The sequence below is a fragment of the Bubalus bubalis genome, chromosome 3, assembly GCF_019923935.1.
Source record: "Bubalus bubalis isolate 160015118507 breed Murrah chromosome 3, NDDB_SH_1, whole genome shotgun sequence".
NCBI lineage: Eukaryota > Metazoa > Chordata > Mammalia > Artiodactyla > Bovidae > Bubalus > Bubalus bubalis.
This window is the reverse complement of record NC_059159.1, coordinates 170,445,110-170,465,378: the sequence shown is the minus strand read 5'-3', so window position 1 is coordinate 170,465,378 and position 20,269 is coordinate 170,445,110. Positions and strand designations below refer to the sequence as shown.

Sequence of the window (20,269 nt, the reverse complement as noted above, 5' to 3'; positions counted from 1 at the left end):
TACTCACTTTGATCACCTTCTCAGTGTCTTTGCTGGATCCTCTTTCCAGTCTCTAGATATTGGAACACTCTCATCTCAGTCCTTGGGCCTCTTTTCTGATGCCCATATTTTGATGATCTCATCTGTTCTTACCTGTTCTCATGGTGTCATAGAATCTATCCTGATGATACATGTGTATATTCCCAGACTAGACCTCTCCCTGAACTCAGGCTCATATAGCCAACCATTTAGTAGCCTTCTTAAATGTGTCACATCAAAGTCAGAATTCTTGGTTTCTCTTTTCAACTGTACTCCTCAACCAATGTTTCCATTTTTGTCTACTGACATTACTATCAACCCAGTTACTTCTACTCCAAACCCAAAGCATCCATGGTTCTTCTCTTCTTTTCATACCCCCATATCAGCAAATCCTATAGATTTTACTTACAAAATACATCTCTGGTGTTACTGCTATCTTGACTACTGCTTGACAGAAAGGCACTCTAGTACAGGGTAATACATATTAATATTTGGAGAAGTGCCAAATGCTCTCTCTTGGTGAGTAAGAAGGAACAAGTAAAGTAGAAGAATCTTTTTTTTTTTCCCAGCAGAAAATAGTACATGAAGGTAGGGAAGCCTGGAGGTATGAGCGAGTTTGTACACTTTTTAAAACTGTATTTCCCGGTTTTTGGCTGTCGGGCCTTAGTTGTGGCACGAGGGTCTTCACTGCGGCATGTTGCACTTTCCCTAGCTGTGGTGTGGGCTCAGCTGCCTGGAGCCTGTGGGATCTGTTTCCCAACCAGGGATCCAATCCACACACCCTGCACTGGAAAGCGGGTTCTTAACTACCGGACCACCAGGGAAGCCCCTGGGCTTGCACACTTGAGGGATATTAATAAAAAATTAAGCTGCGTACCAGCCAGGGCCAGGGGAGACTAGAGATCAAGAAGAAGGAAGTGAAGTAAGTAGTTACATAGAAGGCATTCCCCTCAAGAGTTAGGCGATCTGGAGTGTGTTTTAGGTGGTGGCTGAGCTCTGGAATTTTCATAAAATTGCAAGGAAGGGGGAGGGATAAATTAGTAATGTGGGATTAATAGATATATGCTACTGTATATAAAATAAATAAGGATCTACTAGATAGCACAGGGAACTGTACTGAATATTTATTAATAACCTATAATGGAAGAGAATCTGAAAGTGTGTGTGTGTGTATATATATATATGTATAACTGAATCTCTTGGCTGTGTACCTGAATCATTGTAGATCAACTGTACTCCAGTAAAAAAATTTAAAAGAAAAGAAACATGTAAGGAAATTGATATGAGTTATGAATGGATCACAGAGCAGTTCAATTTGACCAGAGTAAGGATAGGGTAATAGACGAAGGAGCTAAGAGTTTCAGGTTTAACTCTGGTCATGAGAAGTCTCAGAATGCAGATAGCTTCCTATTTGTTTTGTAGACAGTGAGGGCTTCCTGTTGGCTTCCCAACAAGGTGGAGGCAGCCACAAGAGCCAGCCCGCACTTTGGGAAGATAATTCTGGCTGTGATGTTGAGCGGGAATTGTAGACTTGTCGAGGTTGAAGCAGGGGACTCAGGTGGGCGACGTTTGCACCTCCATGTGTCTTGGCTAAGAACCTCATTTTCTTTAATCCCATAAGAATCCTTTCCTGCCACTCTCTGGACTTATTAGATGTGCTACTGATTGGAAAAGGGAAAAATGAAAGCACTAAGGTGTTGAGGATTAATTCCAAAATTCCTCACTTCTGAGGTTTAAATTGCCACCTCCACCTACGCCTGGCACAGGGTGCGGTAATAAATAGAAACAGGAAGTCACAGAAGACTTGGGCAATTTGGAAACAGAGTCCTGAGGTAACTTGCCAGACTCCAGGGGCTAAGCATTGGAAGTGAAATAATCTGATTGCAGAGGTGCCTAAAAAATGAGTTTCTTAATGCTGGAAAGTAGAGAAAAAAATATTCATAGACTTGTACTGCCTTGATTTATTTAAGGATTATTTATTGGGCACTTTTGAGTTCCAGGATTGCAATAAAGCAAAATAAATATAGTCTCAGCCCCGTGGAGGATACTGTCTAATGGAGGGGATGACAATAAACTATCACACGTGTCCATGATTGCCACTCGTGTTCAGCGGTCTGGGGGGCCAGAGCTGGCTGGAGAAGATGGGGAAGTTTCCTGGAGAAGTGATGTTCAGTTGAGATCCAGGAGGTCGGGAAAGAGTTTACTAGGAGGGAGTGATGGGAAGAGTGTCCAAAGGAGTAGAAACGCCAGAGCCCTTCAATCCTCAGGTTCTCAATGTTGCTCTGTAGAGGGGCCCCCTGGGAGCTTGTTAGAAAGGCAGAGGCTGAGACTCATTGCTAAGTTGGAGTGAGTTTTCATTTCTGTATTTTAACATGGATTCCCAGCGAATTCTGGTGCAGGTGGCTTATGGATCCCATTTAACAAAGCACAGATGGAGCCTGGGACTGAGTTTTCAAACTGGGCTCCTTAGCCCAAAAGGGTATGGTGGTGAAGGAAGAGACAGGATCCTGCGACCATCCCCATTCCCAAAGAAGCTCTTTATATCAAACTTACTTATTTTACAGAATATTTATCCAAAAATTATCCTGTGTATTTTCCCCAGAAAAATTCAAGTTCTGTATTGTTCTTTCTGGAACCCTAGCAACTAAAGTAGAGACAGAATCATGGTAGATGCTCTAAAACAAACAAAAACTTACTTGAAATAATGACTTAATGAATCCAGTGTTTCAATTCAGTTCAGTTGCTCAGTCATGTCCCACTCTTTGCAACCCATGGACTGCAGCACACCAGGCTTCACTGTCCAACACCAACTCCCGGAGCCTGCTCAAACTCATGCCCATCGAGACGGTGATGCCATCCAACCATCTCATCCTCTGTCGTCCCCTTCTCCTCCCACCCTTAATCTTTCCCAGCATCAGGGTCTTTTCCAGTGAGTCAGTTCTTCACATCAGGTGGCCAAAATATTGGCATTTCAGCTTCAGCATCAGTTCTTTCAATGAATATTCAGGACTGATTTCCTTTAGTATTGACTGGTTGAATCTCCTTGCAGACCAAAGGACTCTCAAGAGTGTTCTCCAATACCACAGTTCAAAAGCATCAATTTTTCGGTGCTCAGCTTTCTTTATTGTCTAACTCTCACACCTATACATGACTACTAGAAAAACCATGGTTTTGTCTAGACAGACCTTTGTTGGCAAAGTAATGTTTCTGCTTTTTAATATGCTGTCTAGGTTGGTCATAGCTTTTTTTCCAAGGAACAAGCGTCTTTTAATTTCATGGCTGCAGTCACCATCTACAGTAATTTTGGAGCCCAAGAAAATAAAGTCTCTCACTGTTTCCATTGTTTCCCTATCTATTTGCCATGAAGGGATGGGACCGGATGCCATGATCTTAGTTTTTTGAATGTTGACTTTTAAGCCAGCTTTTTCCACTCTCCTCTTTCACTTTCATCAAGAGGCTCTTTAGATCTTCTTCACTTTCTGCCATAAGCATGGTTTCATCTGCATATCTGAGGTTATTGATATTTCTCCCAGAAATCTTGATTCCAGCTTGTGCTTTGTCTAGCCCAACATTTCACATGATGTACTCTGCAAGCTCAGTTGGTAAAGAATCCACCTGCAATGCAGGAGACCCCAGTTTGATCCCTGGGTTGGGACGATCCCCTGGAGAAGGGAAAGGCTACCCACTCCAGTATTCTGGCCTGGAGAATTCCGTGGACTGTATAGTCCATGGGGTTGCAAAGTGTCAGACACGACTGAGCAACTTTGTAAAAAAAACAAAACAAAACAAAACTCTGCATGCAAGTTAAATAAGCAGGGTGACAATATATAGCCTTTGTGTACTCCTTTCCCAATTTGGAACCAGTCTATTGTTCCATGTCCAGTTTTAACTGTTGCTTCTTGACCTGCATACAGATTTCTCAGGAGACAGGTACGGTGGTCTGGTATTCCCATCTCTTGAAGAATTTTCCACAGTTTGTTGTGATCCACACTGTCAAAGGTTTTTACGTAGTCAATAAAGCAGAAGTAGATGTTTTTCTGGAACTCTTGCTTTTTTGATGATCCAATGGATGTTGGCAATTTGATCTCTGGTTCCTCTGGCTTTTGTAAATCCAGCTTGTTTCATGTCTAAACAAAAGTCATCCAACTTTTGTTGGCTGCCCAGTCATCCAACCCAGCAGTCCACTTTACGGATAGAAAAAATGAAGTCCAAAGAGAAATCATGGCTTTTCCAAGGTAGCCCAGCTTATTATGGTACAGTAGATGGTAGATTTATGATGCCTTTGCTCAAAGGCCAGTGCTCATTCTTTCAGACCCAATGTTAGCCCTTAAGGAGGCCAAAATATTGGTAGTTCCTTTCTGAAAATGCAAAAAATACAAGCTAGTTTAAGAATAGTTCATATAAATTCATAGCCAGCAATTAGCTTGCTAAATAGAATCTTAGGTTGCATGTCATTGTAAGTCTCATCTAGTGTGTGCATAGTGTGATAGAGTTAAAACCTGGGTGGGTTTTTGAATCTGAGTTTCCTCATCTATAAAATGGAGATGATTATAACCACTGCCCAGGGTGCTTGTGCTTAACGCAAAACACCGGGCCCATATTTGGTGCCCAATATTATATATTTATGCTTTAGGCATATCAATCTGAAAAGTCAACCATGTCCAGTGTTTGGAAAGAAGTTTTACTCGTGGCTAAGTCTATGAATTTAGGTGGATAAGCATCTGTGTAGGAGAGAGGGGGAGCTGGATTCTTCTGGAAAGTACCAAATGAACTTGTAGGAGAATGGTTGATTGACAGTGACTTTGGTAGGATGGATGTGGCCATTAAAATAGCTTTATGCCTAAGAAAAATAAAACTTGCTCATCTTTTATAGGGATGCCAAAAAAGAGAGAGAGGGAGAGACTGAAGGTTCCTGTGACAGAGAGGAACTGTATTTAGGTGCTTTAGAAGAGAAAATAAGATTAACATTCAGAGTCTGGGGGCAGCCACGGCATAAAGCAGGTGGCTGGCATCTCTCAATGTGTTTCAGAGTATCATTCAATTAACTCAGGACTAAAAATAATAATTAAATAGGCCATCTCTCCCATAACTATTGTTAATCCTGGTGTCTGAGAGACCAGGAGACCTGTCAAATGGTTACAAGGAAATATCTCCAGTTCACCTGGGCACTCAGAAGACAGCTCCTCATGTTCTTTTCTGAGACACACAGGGTCTCCCAGTCAGTAAAGACAGCAACAGCAACACTCCCCAGTGATTGCGTGGGTTCTGAATCCCTTCCATAAGCATCTCTGTCAATCAGTGACTCAGACTCTGCTTCTGTATCTTTAGACAAGGGCTCCCTACTTCCCAGGGCAACCTGTTCTATTCTGATTCGTTCTGACAGTCAGAAAAAGCTTGCTCTGTTGAGTGGCACTTGGCCTCGCTATCAGTTCTTGATGGTCATTACAGTTCCGGCCATTGGAACCAGGGTTTCGTGGCACTACAGCTCATCCCCCAAGAAGGAAAATCGGTGGTACCTTCCTTCTTCATGCAGCTCGTGGGCAATCACATACCTCTGAGCATGCCATCGACCCCTGCATGGTATTTTTTTCATCATTGCGTATGTGAAATCAATTACCTTATTTAATCATCAAATCACAAATATCACTTGAAACATGTTTCTTTTCTTAACTCAGGTGTGATCTAGGCTTTTCTTTTTTTTTAATCTATGACTTCTAATGTGTATTTAAGTAATGACTTTGTTATTTAGTCTTAAAGGAGCTTGAGGCAGGCTGTCTGGGAAACATCCTTCTTTTCTGATTTTATTTGGTCCAGTGTCTTTAAAATATTTTTAGGGCAAAAGAATCTTTAAAAAAATACAGAATTTAATGATCTATCTCTTTGAGTAGCTCAATCTATAAATCTTGAATCTAGCATTTTTATTGTTTCCTTAAAATGCATCATTTGACTGGCCAGCTCAATGGATTAAACCAACATCAGCCAACATTTTCACTATAGAGCCAGATCGTACGTATTTTATACTCCATGAACCCTATGGTCTCTGTTGCAGCTATTAAATTCTGAGATTATAGTGCACAAGTAGCCACAGATAATACAGAAACACGAGTATGACTGTGTTCTAATAAAAATTTACTTCCACAACAGTCAGAGGCACAAACTTGGTCTGTGGGCCATAGGTTGTTGACCCCTGAGTTTAATCATTTTTAAGAACTTTGAAACATTTGAGTTAAGTAAAGGACGGCCTTAAATTGCCAATTCCTGGTATAAGATCAGAAATTCAGTGAATGTGTGTTGACTGGATTGAAGAAAAAGATCTTTCTTAACGAGTTTAAAGCGGGGCCTGGGAAGCTTTCTATATAAGGAAACAAAAGAAGGACCTCACTGGGGAAGCAGATTTGAAGGAGGCTCTCAGCTGGCAGCATGCTTGACAATCCTAAAATGTTTTATAAGAAAAAGATTGGCAATTAAGTGCAGTAATACTTGCTGGGGGAAAAGTTTGCTCATATTTTCTCCTAGAAAAATGTGCTATGGAAGAGGGAAATGAGCAGACATCTAGATGTGCAAGACTTGGATTTTATAAAACCAGCTACTGGACTTCCCTGGTGGCTCAGACTGTGGAGGATCTACCTGCAGTACGGGACACCCAGGTTCAATCCCTGGGTGGGGAAGATCCTCTGGAGAAGGAAATGGCAACCCACTCCAGTATTCTTGCATGGAGAATCCCACGGACAGAGGAGCCTGGTGGGCTAGGGCCCATGGGCTCACAAAGAAGCGGACACGACTGAGCAGTTCACACATTCCGAGTTGTGTGTCCCTGAGAAAATGATCTTCCCTCTCAGAGTTTACATCTAAAGATCGGAGGCAGTACTGAGACGTTCTATGTGGTTCCTTGGAGCTCTCAAATTTTGTGATCTGAAAAAGAAAATTCATCTAATTGCAATGTTTAATGGGATTTATGATAATTGGAAAATAATTGCTGCTCCAAACTTTTATTAATCTATATTTAGTTATGAGTCATGCTTTCACAATAGATGCTTTGGAAATAAGCAGAGAGACAAATCGAGTAAACAGAATTTTAAATATTTTATTTATATGCAGTTTGTGTAATCCCTGGAGCCCACGGGCATATTAAGATCATTTAAAATATCCATTAAAAGTTATGTGTTATGTGACAAACTCCCCTTTTAGAAAGCCTTGCCAAAGGATAAATAGCTCACATTTATTGAGTAGCTACTACTGCCAGATTAATTGCATTCATTATGCTTAATCCTTCCAGCAACCCCGCAAGGTGAGTACTAGGATTGCAATCGCACTGATAAAGAAGCTTGAAGAGGCTGAGCAATCTGCAAAAGACCACTCAGCTGATGAGTGGCTTTATGCTAAGGTTCAAAGCCGGGACTTTCTGGCTGTAAACTCTGAGCTCCTCCCACATGTCAAGAAAGGACCTTTTTGGTGCCCTTTGTTCAGGTGCTCTGGGGATGATCATTGGCTTTTTCTGGATATCCTGGATTTTGTTCCTCTGCAGAGCATCACAGATGCTCCTGACAGGGTGGTTTGGGATGGTTGACGCCTGTCCTCCACTGGGCTTGTGATGCCAGAGGGGGCCAAGGAGGAGGGGACAGGAAGAAACAGAGAGGAACCCATGGAGGAGGGGACAGGAAGAAGCAGGGAGGAACCCAAGGAGGAGGGGACAGGAAGAAGCAGGGTGGAACCCCAACAGAGCACCTGGAATCTGAGTTCTTGTCCCAGCACTCACATGGGTTTGCCAGGTGGCCTTCATGGCCCTCGACCTCAGTGTCCCCACTTGTAACCGGGATGGAAATGTCCCCCTTCTAGGTTATCAGTAGGAAAATGTATAGACGATGGAGCTTTGTAAAGGACCAAGTGCACTACAGACCCCACAAAACTGGCATGATGGAATGGGATGGCAGGTCAGGGTAGATCCTTAACCCAGAGTTTGGTTCCTCTTGCCATCAAAGGTGCTGAGACCTTGGGCAAGTCCATTTCTCCTTCTGAGTCTCAGTTTCCTCATTGGTGAAATGGCAGCAAAGTCCTTGGATGCTTATTCCAAAACCCTTTTCATCCTCATTCTGATATTTTGGATTCTGGGTATGACTGCAAGGCAGCTCAGGTGACTAAGGGTGTCTCAGGAAGCTCTGTCAGCTCTGAGTGAAATAAAGCAAAAAACCTTCTAAGTCACTTTCCCCATGATGAATTCCCATAACCCCCCATGGTAGTCCCTGTCCTCAGGTACACTGCTTCATGAAGAATCCCACTTGCTTTTCTGGAGATGGTCCATTTCTCTCAAAGCTGGGCCATTCCAAGTGTGCTTGTTGTGTTTCTTTTTATCCCTTTAAAGTTTCCGCTCAGTAAGAAGCATGCAGCCCAACTCCAGGATGCTTCCCCTGAACTAGTTGCCCCCATTTCTCTGAACTTTATTCCCATAAGAGCCTTCAGAACTCCTACTAGGGTTGGCAGAAGAATAAAAATGCCAGTACTTAAGTGAACACACTTTGGAAAATAGAAAGACTGACCTACAAATTGTGAGCAAGGATTATTTGCTCTAGAGTTAAGTCAGTGTCTTTACTTCTAGTTAAAATAACAATATTCACAATCATGTTTTCAGGGACAGCTGTTTTTGGTTGCTTGGTTGTTTTCTGTGTTTCATCTCCTCACCCTTCTAGAGCTAAGTTACCCTGGAGATCCACTTGGCCTGCTGGGACTCCTCAGCTGTCTTCTTGCTTATGTTCTGGGGCATGGAGACAGGCAGGGGATTTGTCGAGGACACCATGATGTTAAGATGGATAATTTCCACTTCACATGTGCCCTTGGGTTCACCCTTCCCTGAGCTGACTGGGGAACATGTGGGGAGAGGCTGGGAACAGCAGGCAAGGGGAATGCATTCTCTCTCTCTCTCTCAGCTCAATGATTTCATCTCCTCACTCCCCTCCTCTATGATTTCCCTGTTCATCTCTGGGGCTAATTTTCTGCTAATAGTAATGGATGTGGTCCCAGATTCCCCTCCCCCCAGCCCCAGACACTCAGAGGCTTACTTTTATTTCACACCCAAATAAATTCAGTCAGTGGAATAAGCCACCCAAAATAAACAAATGCAAACATCCTGTAACCTTAATCAGTTATGTTTTCAGCGAACATTTATTGTAGATACCACATCTATGTTGGTGTGCTGTGGTTAGTCACTCATTCGTGTCCTACTCTTTGCCACCCCATGGACTGTAGCCCACCAGGCTCCTCTGTCCATGGGGATTCTCCAGGCAAGAATAGTGGAGTGGGTTGCCATGCCCTCCTCCAGGGGATCTTCCCAACCCAGGGATTGAACCCAGGTCTCCCACATTGTAGGCAGATTCTTTACCATCTGAGCCACCAGGGAAGCCCAAGGATACTGGAATGGGTAGCCTATCCCTTCTCCAGGGGATCTTCCCAACCCAGGAATTGAACTGGCATCTACCATGTCTATTCAGTTCAGTTCAGTCCCTCAGTCATGTCTGACTCTTTACAACTCCATGGACTGCAGCACACCAGGCCTCCCTGTCCATCACCATCTCTTGGAGTTTACTCAAACTCATGTCCATTGAGTCAGTGATGCCATCCAACCATCTCATGGTCTGTCGTCCCCTTTTCCTCCTGCCCTTAATCTTTCCCAGCATCAAGGTTTTTTCAAATGAGTCAGCTCTTTGCATCACGTGGCCAAAGTATTGGAGTTTCAGCTTCAACATCAGTCCTTCCAATGAATATTCAGGACTGATTTCCTTTAGGATGGACTGGTTGGATTTCCTTGCAGTCCAAGGAACTCTCAAGAGTCTTCTCCAACACCGCAGTTCAAAAGCATCAATTCTTCGGCACTCAAGGCAAGATTCAATTCAGTTCAGTCACTCAGTTGTGTCCGACTCTTTGCGACCCCATGGACTGCAGCACAACAGGCCTCCCTGTCCATCACCAACTCCTGGAGTCCACCCAAACCCATGCCCATTGAGTCGGTGATGCCATCCAACCATCTCATCCTCTGTCATCCCCTTCTCCTCCTACCCTCAATCTTTCCCAGCATCAGGGTCTTTTCCAATGAGTCAGCTCTTCACATTAGGTGGCCAAAGTATTAGAGTTTCAGCTTCAACATCAGACTTTCCAATGAACACCCAGGACTGATCTCCCCCAGGATGGACTGGTTGGATCTCCCTGTGGTCCAAGGGATTCTCAAGAGTCTTCTCCAACACCACAGTTCAAAAGCATCAATTCTTTGGCGTTCAGCTTTCTTTATAGTCCAACTCTCACATCCATGCATGACAAGTGGCAAAACCATAGCCTTGACTAGATGGACCTTTGTTGGCAAAGTAATGTCTCTGCTTTTTAATATGCTGTCTAGGTTGGTCATAGCTTTCCTTCCAAGGTGTGTCTTTTAATTTCATGGCTGCAATCACCATCTGCAGTGATTACATATGCTAAAATGTATCCTTGGATTAAGTCAGATCACTGGATAACTTCCTGTTTAGACAGTAATGTTAGTGCTTGTTTCATATGCATTAGGCTACATTGAACCAATTAAATATTGGTGGATCAGTGAGGATATTCCCCACGAGCTTCAACTACATCCATCTCTTTATGAAAAATCATGGGAGACATTTGTATATCTTATCACAGCATCCAAGATTCTGTGTCTCTCCAGCAACTTTGACCAACTGATCTGTTTTCTTCTTGACTATGTGGCTCTGTGGTCCGCATTCCCTTTTTCTTCTGGCTGCAAGGAAACTCAGAGACATTTGTTGTCCCTTTCTATCAAGTGTTCAGGATTTTATATGATTAATTTTGCATGGTAATTTTAATCTAAAATTCATTTTATTCTCCTCCTTTTTTTCCCAGTGTTCTGTATTTTAAAGTCTATATAGTAGGTGTGTTTGTGAATATCCCTTCACCTGGTTTTGCTATGGGATCAGGTTCAATTAAAAAAAAAGAAAAAAACTGCAAAACATGCTTAGTAAAGAAGAGTAAAGCAACCCTCCACTTTGTTAGAGGTCATTAGTAACTTTGGTTATCTAGAAAACTGTGGAGGAAACTCACATTTATCCGGTGCTCACTAAGGGCTCAGCATTGCTAGAGATGGTCACCTCACAACCCCGAGAAATAGAAATTGTTCTCCCCCACTTTACACACGAGGAAACAAAAGAGGACATTTTAAGGAATAGTAACATGGCTCAGATGGTAAAGAATCCACCTGCAATGTGGGACACCTGGGTCCGATCTCTGGGTTGGGAATATCCGTGGAGGAGGGCATGGCAACTCACTCCAGTATACTTGCCTGGAGAATCCCCATGGACAGAGGAGCCTGGCGGGCTGCAGTCCATGGGGTCGCAAAGAGCCGGACATGACTGAGGCAACTTAGCACACAGGCATGCAACATCATTGATGCTGGGCCTTTGCAAGTGACAATAATAATATCACCAGCAGCTTACAATTGTCCATACCTTGCTGCAGTGTACAAAGAGTTTTCTAACCATTATTTCATTTATCTCTCAGATAAACGGAATATGCTTTTTTTTTTTTTTTTTTAGTCTTCATCACGTACATGAGAGTGGGAGGAAGTTTATAAACAGTCCATTCCTTGAAAACAGACTCACTACTTGTAACATAGTTCACAGGAATCAAATCCCACCACAAAAGTTCTACCTACTGAGAGCTTTAAAAAGGACAGGATTGTTTCCTCTTATCTCCCACCCGTTGTCCATCGTGCTCTGTCCTCCAGCTTCCCGCCGGTGCTCCTTCCAGGGCATGGCGACAGAGAAAAGATTGATACTAACTTTAGTACTGCCTTATTGTTGAGGGTTATTATGTTCTAGATGCTGTGCTCCATGATTTAATATAATTCTAAACCCACCCCTTTAAGGTAGATATGCTTCCCCTAGATGGCATCTGCATCTTTTTTGCAGTATATATGCAAACTCGTCGTGGTTTCACAGCTAATTGATGGCAGAGTCAAGATTGCCATCTCCGAGGCCCTGGCTGCGAGCTACAGAACTGAAGAGCATCTAATACAATCAGCTTATTTCCCAGGAGAGTAAACACACACCTCCCCAAGGGCACAGAGCCAGTTCTGTCTGCTCGCAGTCCTTTCTCCTTCAGCGCAACTTATTCTCAGAGTGTGTGTGCGTGTGTGTGTGTGTGTGTGTGTGTGCATGAAAGCAGAGAGCTGACAAAGAAGACAGGGGCAGATTACTATGAAAACAGTGCTCTTAAATGAGAGTCTTGGGATTGCAGTTTGCTCTCTACCCTCATCCTAAATCCTACGACCCTGGATCCAGTCTCCACCCATCGCGGCTTCTGTCATCATCCACCCTCCACCTTCTGCTCCCCCAGTGGGATGGGCCTTGCTGCAGCCACCCCATGCCTTCCATCCAGGATCCTTTTTTAATCTCAGTCTAATTGGTTCACCTGCCCTGCTGGGATGTTTAATTGGGCATAAACTTATCCTATGCCTTTGTGAGCACTGCCTTCTCCTCCAAGGGGAATTTGCTTGCTCTGTGGGCTCAGAAAGATAGATATATTTTATGTTGTGCTCAATTCACTGAGAACTTACATGAAATTGTTCCTGGGCCAGCAGAGCAGTTAGACAACATGACCAGCAAGACGTTTTCTTGCTCTTATTTTCTTTTACTTTTTTTTTTTAAGGTGGCATGTTCCAAAGAAAGACCACTGCATTTGAAATCAGGAGCCCTAGGCCCTGAGTTCAGCCCTGCCAATCATTTGCTGTGTGATCTTGGGCAAATAAGTTACTGTCTTACAAATTCAATTTTGCCATCCATGAACTGAGTGGGTTAGATCTGATGACTTTTATGAAAGGAATCACAGTGGTGCTTTTAGAACAGGGGTCATACTCACTGTGGGCCACATCAGGCCTGAAACCTGCTTTTGTAAATAAAGTTTTATTGGAACACAGCCATGCTCAATCATTATTGTCTGTGGTTCCTCATACTACCAGGACAAAGTTGAGTAATAAGTACCTTATGGCTTCAGAGCCTAAAACATTATCTGGCCCTTCACAGAAAAAGATTACCTACCCCTCTTTTAGAACACAAATTAGATGGTGTCATTACTCAAAATCTTCTTTTGACTTTCCATATTACTTAGAATTTAAAAATAAATAATATTTTCTGAATATAGACTTGCCATGTGAGATTGGTGCCAACCCCTTCCCATGTTTTGATGGTATATATACTTATTACCCTTCCTGTTGTAACGTCTCTTCTACTCATCTGCTCATCTCGGCCTGCCTCCTTGTTTCCAAACCTGGCAAACTTATTCCTACCTTGAGACCTTTGCACCTGCTGTTCCTTCTTCCTAGATTGCTGTTCCACCATTCCTTGTTTCCTTCAAGTCTCCTTAAATGTCATCAAATTAGGAAGCTTTTTCTGACCACATATATGGAGCTCCATCTTCCCCTTCCCCTGGACGTTTGTACTTCCTTCCTTTGCTGTGTATTTGTCTTCATACATTTTTCTCCCTCTGACATGGTACGCATTTGTCTCTTTATTAGCTGTCCACTCTCATGAGAATGTAAGCTCCTTGATAGCAAGACTTCTACCTAATTTGTTTACTACTGTAAACAAAGATCTGGAAAAATAACAAGTGTTTTTAAATTTTGAAAGCAAAATCCAACTGTTTCAGTTGTTTACATCTACTTCTAAATAGATCCAGGAGCTATGAAGACCTTTTGCTTAAGTGTATTTTGGTAAAGAGGATAAAATCATGGAATCCTGACGGTTACAGTCTTATTAGGTCCAGCATTCCCTTGATTTTCACAGAGTCATGTAGACTAATTCTTAAAACATTTTTAGTCTTTATTATTGCCCATTAAGAAAAGAGTTTATATCTATAAACTCTGTTTATATGGTTTATAGATATATAGTTTATAGATAAAAATCTAATATCACAGTTCAACACAGAAAACCCTTCATTGCGTGGTCACAACAGCCTTTTACCTCTTACATTTCCTATGCACACACATGAAAGCTGCACACACATGTATCCCTTTCTCTCCAACTACTGTCCTTTTCTCTTATTTTCTGGCATTTTTGCACGTGGAGCTCATTCTTCCTGAAATATCCTTCCCCTGTCTTCATCTAGCCACATGCAATGTTCCTTTCAGGATTAAGCTTTACAGGATGTTCTGACATCCCCATTTCCACCCCAGCCCCTCCTGCAGACTGAGTTAGAGATCCTTCTTTCTGATCCCTCTATGACTAAAATGACTGTTGCAAATAGCACATAATTGCTTAATACCTTTCTTAAACATCCACTCTTTTTCAGTAAGATGGATCAGTTCCTTGTCTGTGGTGCTGAACAGGCAGTGCCTGGCAGTCAGAACTTCATAACATCCCCCAATTACTGAGCTTTTACTGTGCTCTGCAGATCACAGTGCATCCTCTAGCATCCACGTGGTGAGGGAGGAACAGGAACGCAGCACTGTCTTCCTCCCTAGTTTTTTCAGGGAAGCAACACAGATGGCAGACCCTGGATGTATAGCTGGTGAACATCAGAAAGAATGTGAAGGTTGGTGGAAAAAGACAGAAAGAAAGAAAAAGAAGTTAAATCATGGGGTTTGTAATTTGATGGTGGTGTGGCATCACTCCTTTGTGTCAGTACTGGTTTTATCATGGTTTTTATATTCTCCTTCTCAATATCTACATTAAAAGAATGATTTAAGAATCAGGATACAAATTTTCTACTCCCAGCTCTACCACTAATGAGCTGTGTGACTTTTGACATGTTACTTAACCTCTCTGTGTGTAAATTCATGTTAATTTTGAGGAATGTAGACATATTCACATTAAAAAAATAGTAACCCAAGTTTGTAAGTTATAAATAAAAGTTATGTATATATATTATCCCTGTATATAGCATAGTTATATAACATACTATTTTAAAACTATCATTTGTCTATAATACTGAAAGAAGTATATGTTTCTATGCCTATACATATATATTTAATTCCATTATACATATATATATATATGTATAGTTTTATACATGTCAGTGATACGCTGATGAGGAAACACTCTTTCCTCAGAAATATCTGATGATTCTCATCATCTTTTCTTGGTCATCTGGTGCTGAGAAACAGATTACGCAGGTTGTAGCTTAATACAACTCTATGTATTATCTCACAGTTTCCCTTGGTTGGGATCTGGCTGTGGCTCAGCAAGATGCCCTTGCTCTTGCTACACCATCATCATTTCAAGGCTTTGCAGGGAAGGGTCAGCCTTCCAGCTCATGCACACGGTTGCTGTTAGCACCCAGCCCCCGTGTGGTCTCTTCCTCAGAAGCTGTTGACCAGAGACCTCCCTTCCTCTCCATACAGATCTCTTGATAGAGCATCTCACATCAAGGCAGCGTGAGAGCCAGACAAGGACAAAGAGAGAGAGGGGATGGAGAAAGAAATGGAGGGGAGGGGAAAAATGGAAGTTACCATGCTTTGGGTGGTTTTTAAATAATTTTATTGAAGTGTTGTTGATTTACAACTATACTTTTATTGAAGTATAGTTGATTTACAACTATACTTGTAAATTATCAGTTAATTCATGCTAGGGCTAGGGCTAGGGTTAGGGTTAGCAAAGTGATTCAGATATATATATATATGTATGTCCGACTCTTTGCAGTCCCATGGACTGTAACCTGCCAGGCTCCTCAATCTATGGAATTTTCCAGGCAAAAATATTGGAGTGGGCTGTAATTTCCTCCTCCAGGGGATCTTCCTGACCCAGGGATCAAACCCCTGTCTCTTGCGTCTCCTGCATTGGCAGTCAGATTCTTTACCACTGTGCCACCCGGGAAGCCATATATATGTATATTCATTTCCATATTCTTTTCCATTATGATTTATCACAGGATGTTGAATACAGTTCCCTGCGCCACACAGTAGGGCCTTGCTGTGCATCCTGTATATGCCAGTTTGCATCCGCTAAGCCCAAGCTCCCCCTCCTCCCCTCCCACCCACCTGGCAGCCACCAGTCTGTTCTCCATGTCTGTGAGTCTGCTTCTGTTTCATTGATATTTTCATTTGAGGCATGTTTTAGATTCTACATAGAAGTCATATCACATGATATTTGTCTTTCTCTGTCCGACTTACTTTGCTTAGTATGATAATATCTAAGTCCATCCATGTTGCTGCAAATGGCATCATTTCGTTCTTTCTTATGGCTAAGAAGTTGCCATATTTTGTAACCTGATCACAAAACTCACCTGCTGTCTCCTTCACATTTTGTTCATGAGAAACAAATCACTGGGTCCTATTCAGCCTGCACTCTGGGGGAGGAGATTACCCAGAGCAGGATGCAGTAATCTTAGGGACTCATGCTACCAGCTGCCGACCACCCCTGTGAGACCCCCTCAGCTGGCTCTGACATCCCCCACCTCTAATGCCTGGTCACCCCACATGCTCCACTTTGTCCCGTTTCACACCCTCTCCTTCATACACTTCACCTCCTGTGCAGCTCTTCCCATAAAGTGTTCTGTGTCCTCTTACTCACTCTGCTCCTGCCCTTTCATCTACATGGGTATTTGGATTTTTTTAAAAACCAACATTTCTGTTTGTTTGAATCACAAAACTATAGTTAAGATGAGACCTTCTCACTGAAGCTTCCCCTACCGACCTCAGAAGTCTGTGTTCCTTCTTTTGCGACTTGTAGCCTTTGGTTTACAATAAGCAGGGCATGATTGTCCTGCCGGACTATGAGCATCTTAAAGACACGAGACTGGGGTGTGTCCCCTCCCTCCTGTGAACATAATATTTGGCCCTGGGTAAGTGCCCTGCAAGGTTCACTGAGTGCAGTTGGTAGATTTGATATACATCTACCTCGTGCAGAGCACTGAGCTGACTTTATTTAGAATTCAAACTGTGTTATGAATTATGGACAGAGGTTTCTTAAGCAGACACAGACCATAGGCTCTGAGGCTTGGAAATGCATGTCACTGTGGAAGCTTTTTCTTCAGACACAGCTTTCTCTGCATCAGGGGTCAGACTCCACCACTGAATTACCGAGACGTATTCCGTCCTGTTTTCCACCCTGTTCTGCGTCTTCTTGCTCCATGCCTGTTCCTTTATTCATCTCTCCCAGCTTGTGGCAGGAGAGGGGACCTTTTCATTAGACTCCCACTCCCATCATCTGTCTGGGCTGACCTCACTGTCCTCTTGACTAATCTGTTTTGCTCAAGGGACCTGGAGCTTATAACTCAGACAGGTCAGAGAGCTGCTTGTTCCAGGGGGAGCTCCATTTTTGCTAGGAACAGAGGTCATTATTAAAGCAAAAACAACCTGAACCGAGGCCCTTAAAGCGTCTACTTGTATTTGGTTTGCATGCTCCTCATCCATCACCTGTGAACCTTTAATGATTTATATATCCGTGAATGTGTGCGGAGATAAAAGTTATAAAACTTTCATGTTGGATTAGTACCTGGCATTTCCCAATAGTATTTTCACACCCTAGGCTTCATGTACTCTGGCCACCAGCAATAGGAAATAGATAATATTGATTGGATTTTACACATAAGGAAATGTAGATCCAGAGAAGTGACATCCTCTGGCCAAGATCACACTCCATAATTTACAGGAGGCACACTGAGACCCTGATTGTAGACTCCCAAGTCCAGTGTCTCTCCATCTTGACTTTCTCCATCAGTAGTGAAGGGAAGAGTGGAAATTCCCTCACCTGGTGTTCAGAACATAGCTTAGTTTCTTTCAAACAGTAGTTGTTCAATGAATGCATAGGAAATTTTCGATTGAAGCTGAGTCCTGGGCTCATTATTGGATCGTGGAATTGTCTTCGAACAACTTTTAAGTTGCATTGAGCCTTATGCCTTGTCCATTGGTACAGAGCCTTCCTTCCTTCCTTTATTCTTTTGCTTATTTATTCATCCAGCCTGCATGCTTTTGACTCCACCATGTACCATGTACCGTGTACCTGAGAAGACCCCATCTCTATGGTTTCACTCATGCTCTAGTGAGAGAGATGACTAAGCAACTAGATGACAGGGATTTTTGCGTCTGATGCCCCGGAAGCATCAGGAAAGCATGACCGCGCCTCTCTGGTTCGCTGCGGCATCCCAGGGATGAGACTGTCAGTGGCTCAGTCATGTCCGACTCTTGGCGCCCCTGTGGACTGTAGCCTGCCGTGCTCCTCTGTCCGTGGGATTCTCCAGGCAAGAATACTGGAGTGGGTTGCCGTACCTTCCTCCAGGGGATCTTTCTGTTCGAGGAGTTGAACCCAGGTCTTCTGAGTTGTAGCGTACTTTTTACTGTGTGAACTACCAGGGAAGCCCCTAGTGATGAGAAAATCATGCAGTAAGTATTCGTGGTGCTGAAAAGAGCAAGGGTTCCAGAGCTAAGTATCGGTTAACAAATATTGAAAATAGCTGCAAGCACTCTCTCACCTAAGGATACATCCCTAGATGGGCTGGTTGGGTGGACTTGGCTTGGGGCTAGAGCTAGTAAGCTGAGAGTCTCACCCATCTCTCCTGCCCAGGGAGTTTGCCCGTTGGAAGGTGAGGAACACAGCCATCGAGAGGAGAGACCTGGTCCGTCATCCAGTGCCCCTCATGCCGGAGTTTCAAAGGAGCATCCGCCTGCTCGGCAGGAGACCCACCACTCAGCAGTTCATCGATACCATCATCAAAAAGTACGGCACCCACCTCCTCATCTCCGCCACCTTGGGAGGTAGGTCGACAGTCACTGGGCCATATAACCTTGTTGTGACTTTGGGTCTGGGACGGAGGGGACCATGGGGTGGCCTGGGATCAAAGCCATCTTAACATCTCTGCCATTGTACATCACTCAGAAGGCTATGTTGTCAGAGAAGCCAGATTGTCTTGGCTGATTCTGTTCTCTGGGAAAATCTAACTTGAGAGTTTTCTAACTTTGTGTGGGAATAATGGCATCACCTTGGAATTAGCTCAATCTGTTGGGAATGTTTAATCTTCTTATTGTATTGATTCCTTTGGAGGACAGTCTAATCTGAGGGAAAAATTAAATTTGAGATATTGTTGCAAGAGGTCTTTTTGTTTATCGGAATCTGCTTTAGGGGCTGATAACTTGAGGTTATCATTTTACAAAGGGGGTATCATTGCATCTTCTATGGGTTTGGACTAGACCAGTAGGAAAACAGACTAACTGCTCCTGCCTACTCAGCTTTACCTGTTTCTCCACTTTGTGTCCAGTTCATCTTGAAGGGAGTGAGGATAAGAGGGGAGGATAAATGAGAGAAATGAAATGCAAATGACAGAGGAGATGGTAGAGACTACTGCACTCAGCCGCATGCGGGTCTTGCCCACACGCGTCATCGTCTTGTATTATGAGCTACTCTCCTTTGGATGTCAGGTTTCTGCCACAACGACTGGGTCCAGTGAAGTTCAAGAAAGCCCCTTAGGTGATGGAGCACCACACCACCTGCTCAGAGAGCTGCAAAGTTGCGTTTAGGTTTGGCTCATGTCAGTGAAATAATCAGGACTGGCGTGTTGGCAAAGGCTAGTGGGTAGCCCGAGTCATGGTTATCACAGCTGGTCCTCTTTTTCTGAGGAGGGTGAGCACAAGCTGGAGTGGTCGTGTAAACTTCCTAGAGGAAGTGATAGTTTAGCTCAGTAGAAGTTGTCTGTGTAGAATAAGAGTGGTGAAACTTTCTAGGCTGAGCACACAATATGCCTTTCAAGGCAGATCAGCTTAGAAATGTGATGATGTGGAAGCTGTGGGGGGAGAGGTTGGTTGGGCCAATTCCTTCTTTCGGATCCACTACTTAGGAATTCGTGTTGTTGTTGTTGTTGTTACTTAGTTGCTTCAGTCGTGTCCGACTTCTTGTGACCCCATGGGACTGTAGCCCGCCAGGCTTCTCTGGGCATGGGATTCTCCAGGCAAGAATACTGGAGTGGGTTACCATTTCCTTCCCCAGAGGATCTTCTCCAGGGGATCAAACTAGCATCTCCTGCATTGCAGACCAGGAAAGCCCCAGTTACTCATACTTGCCACACCTTATTGAATATTTGCTTATAGTCTTAGCAGGCATTTTATGCCCTCTTTAGTCTGCAAAAATGACAAGTTAGATTATATTATCTCCATTATATATATAAGGAAGCTGAGACTTTCAAGAGGTATAGCTAAGATTGGTGACAAAAGTAACATTTTAACTTAGGGTTTTCCGTCCACAAATCTTGCATTATTTTTTGACCCAACATCTGTCATCTCTTTAACTAGCTCACT

The 20,269-nt window shown here is 43.2% G+C and overlaps 1 protein-coding gene across 1 annotated transcript in view; it reads left to right on the top strand.

The window, feature by feature from the left end:
- Nucleotides 1-20,269, top strand: part of BRINP1 (BMP/retinoic acid inducible neural specific 1) — a 200,040-nt gene that overhangs the window by 108,994 nt on the left and 70,777 nt on the right. Inside the window, exon 3 of the mRNA XM_006061423.4 lies at nucleotides 18,546-18,736. Coding sequence (XP_006061485.1) covers nucleotides 18,546-18,736 — 191 coding nt within the window. The remainder of the gene's footprint in view (nucleotides 1-18,545; nucleotides 18,737-20,269) is intronic.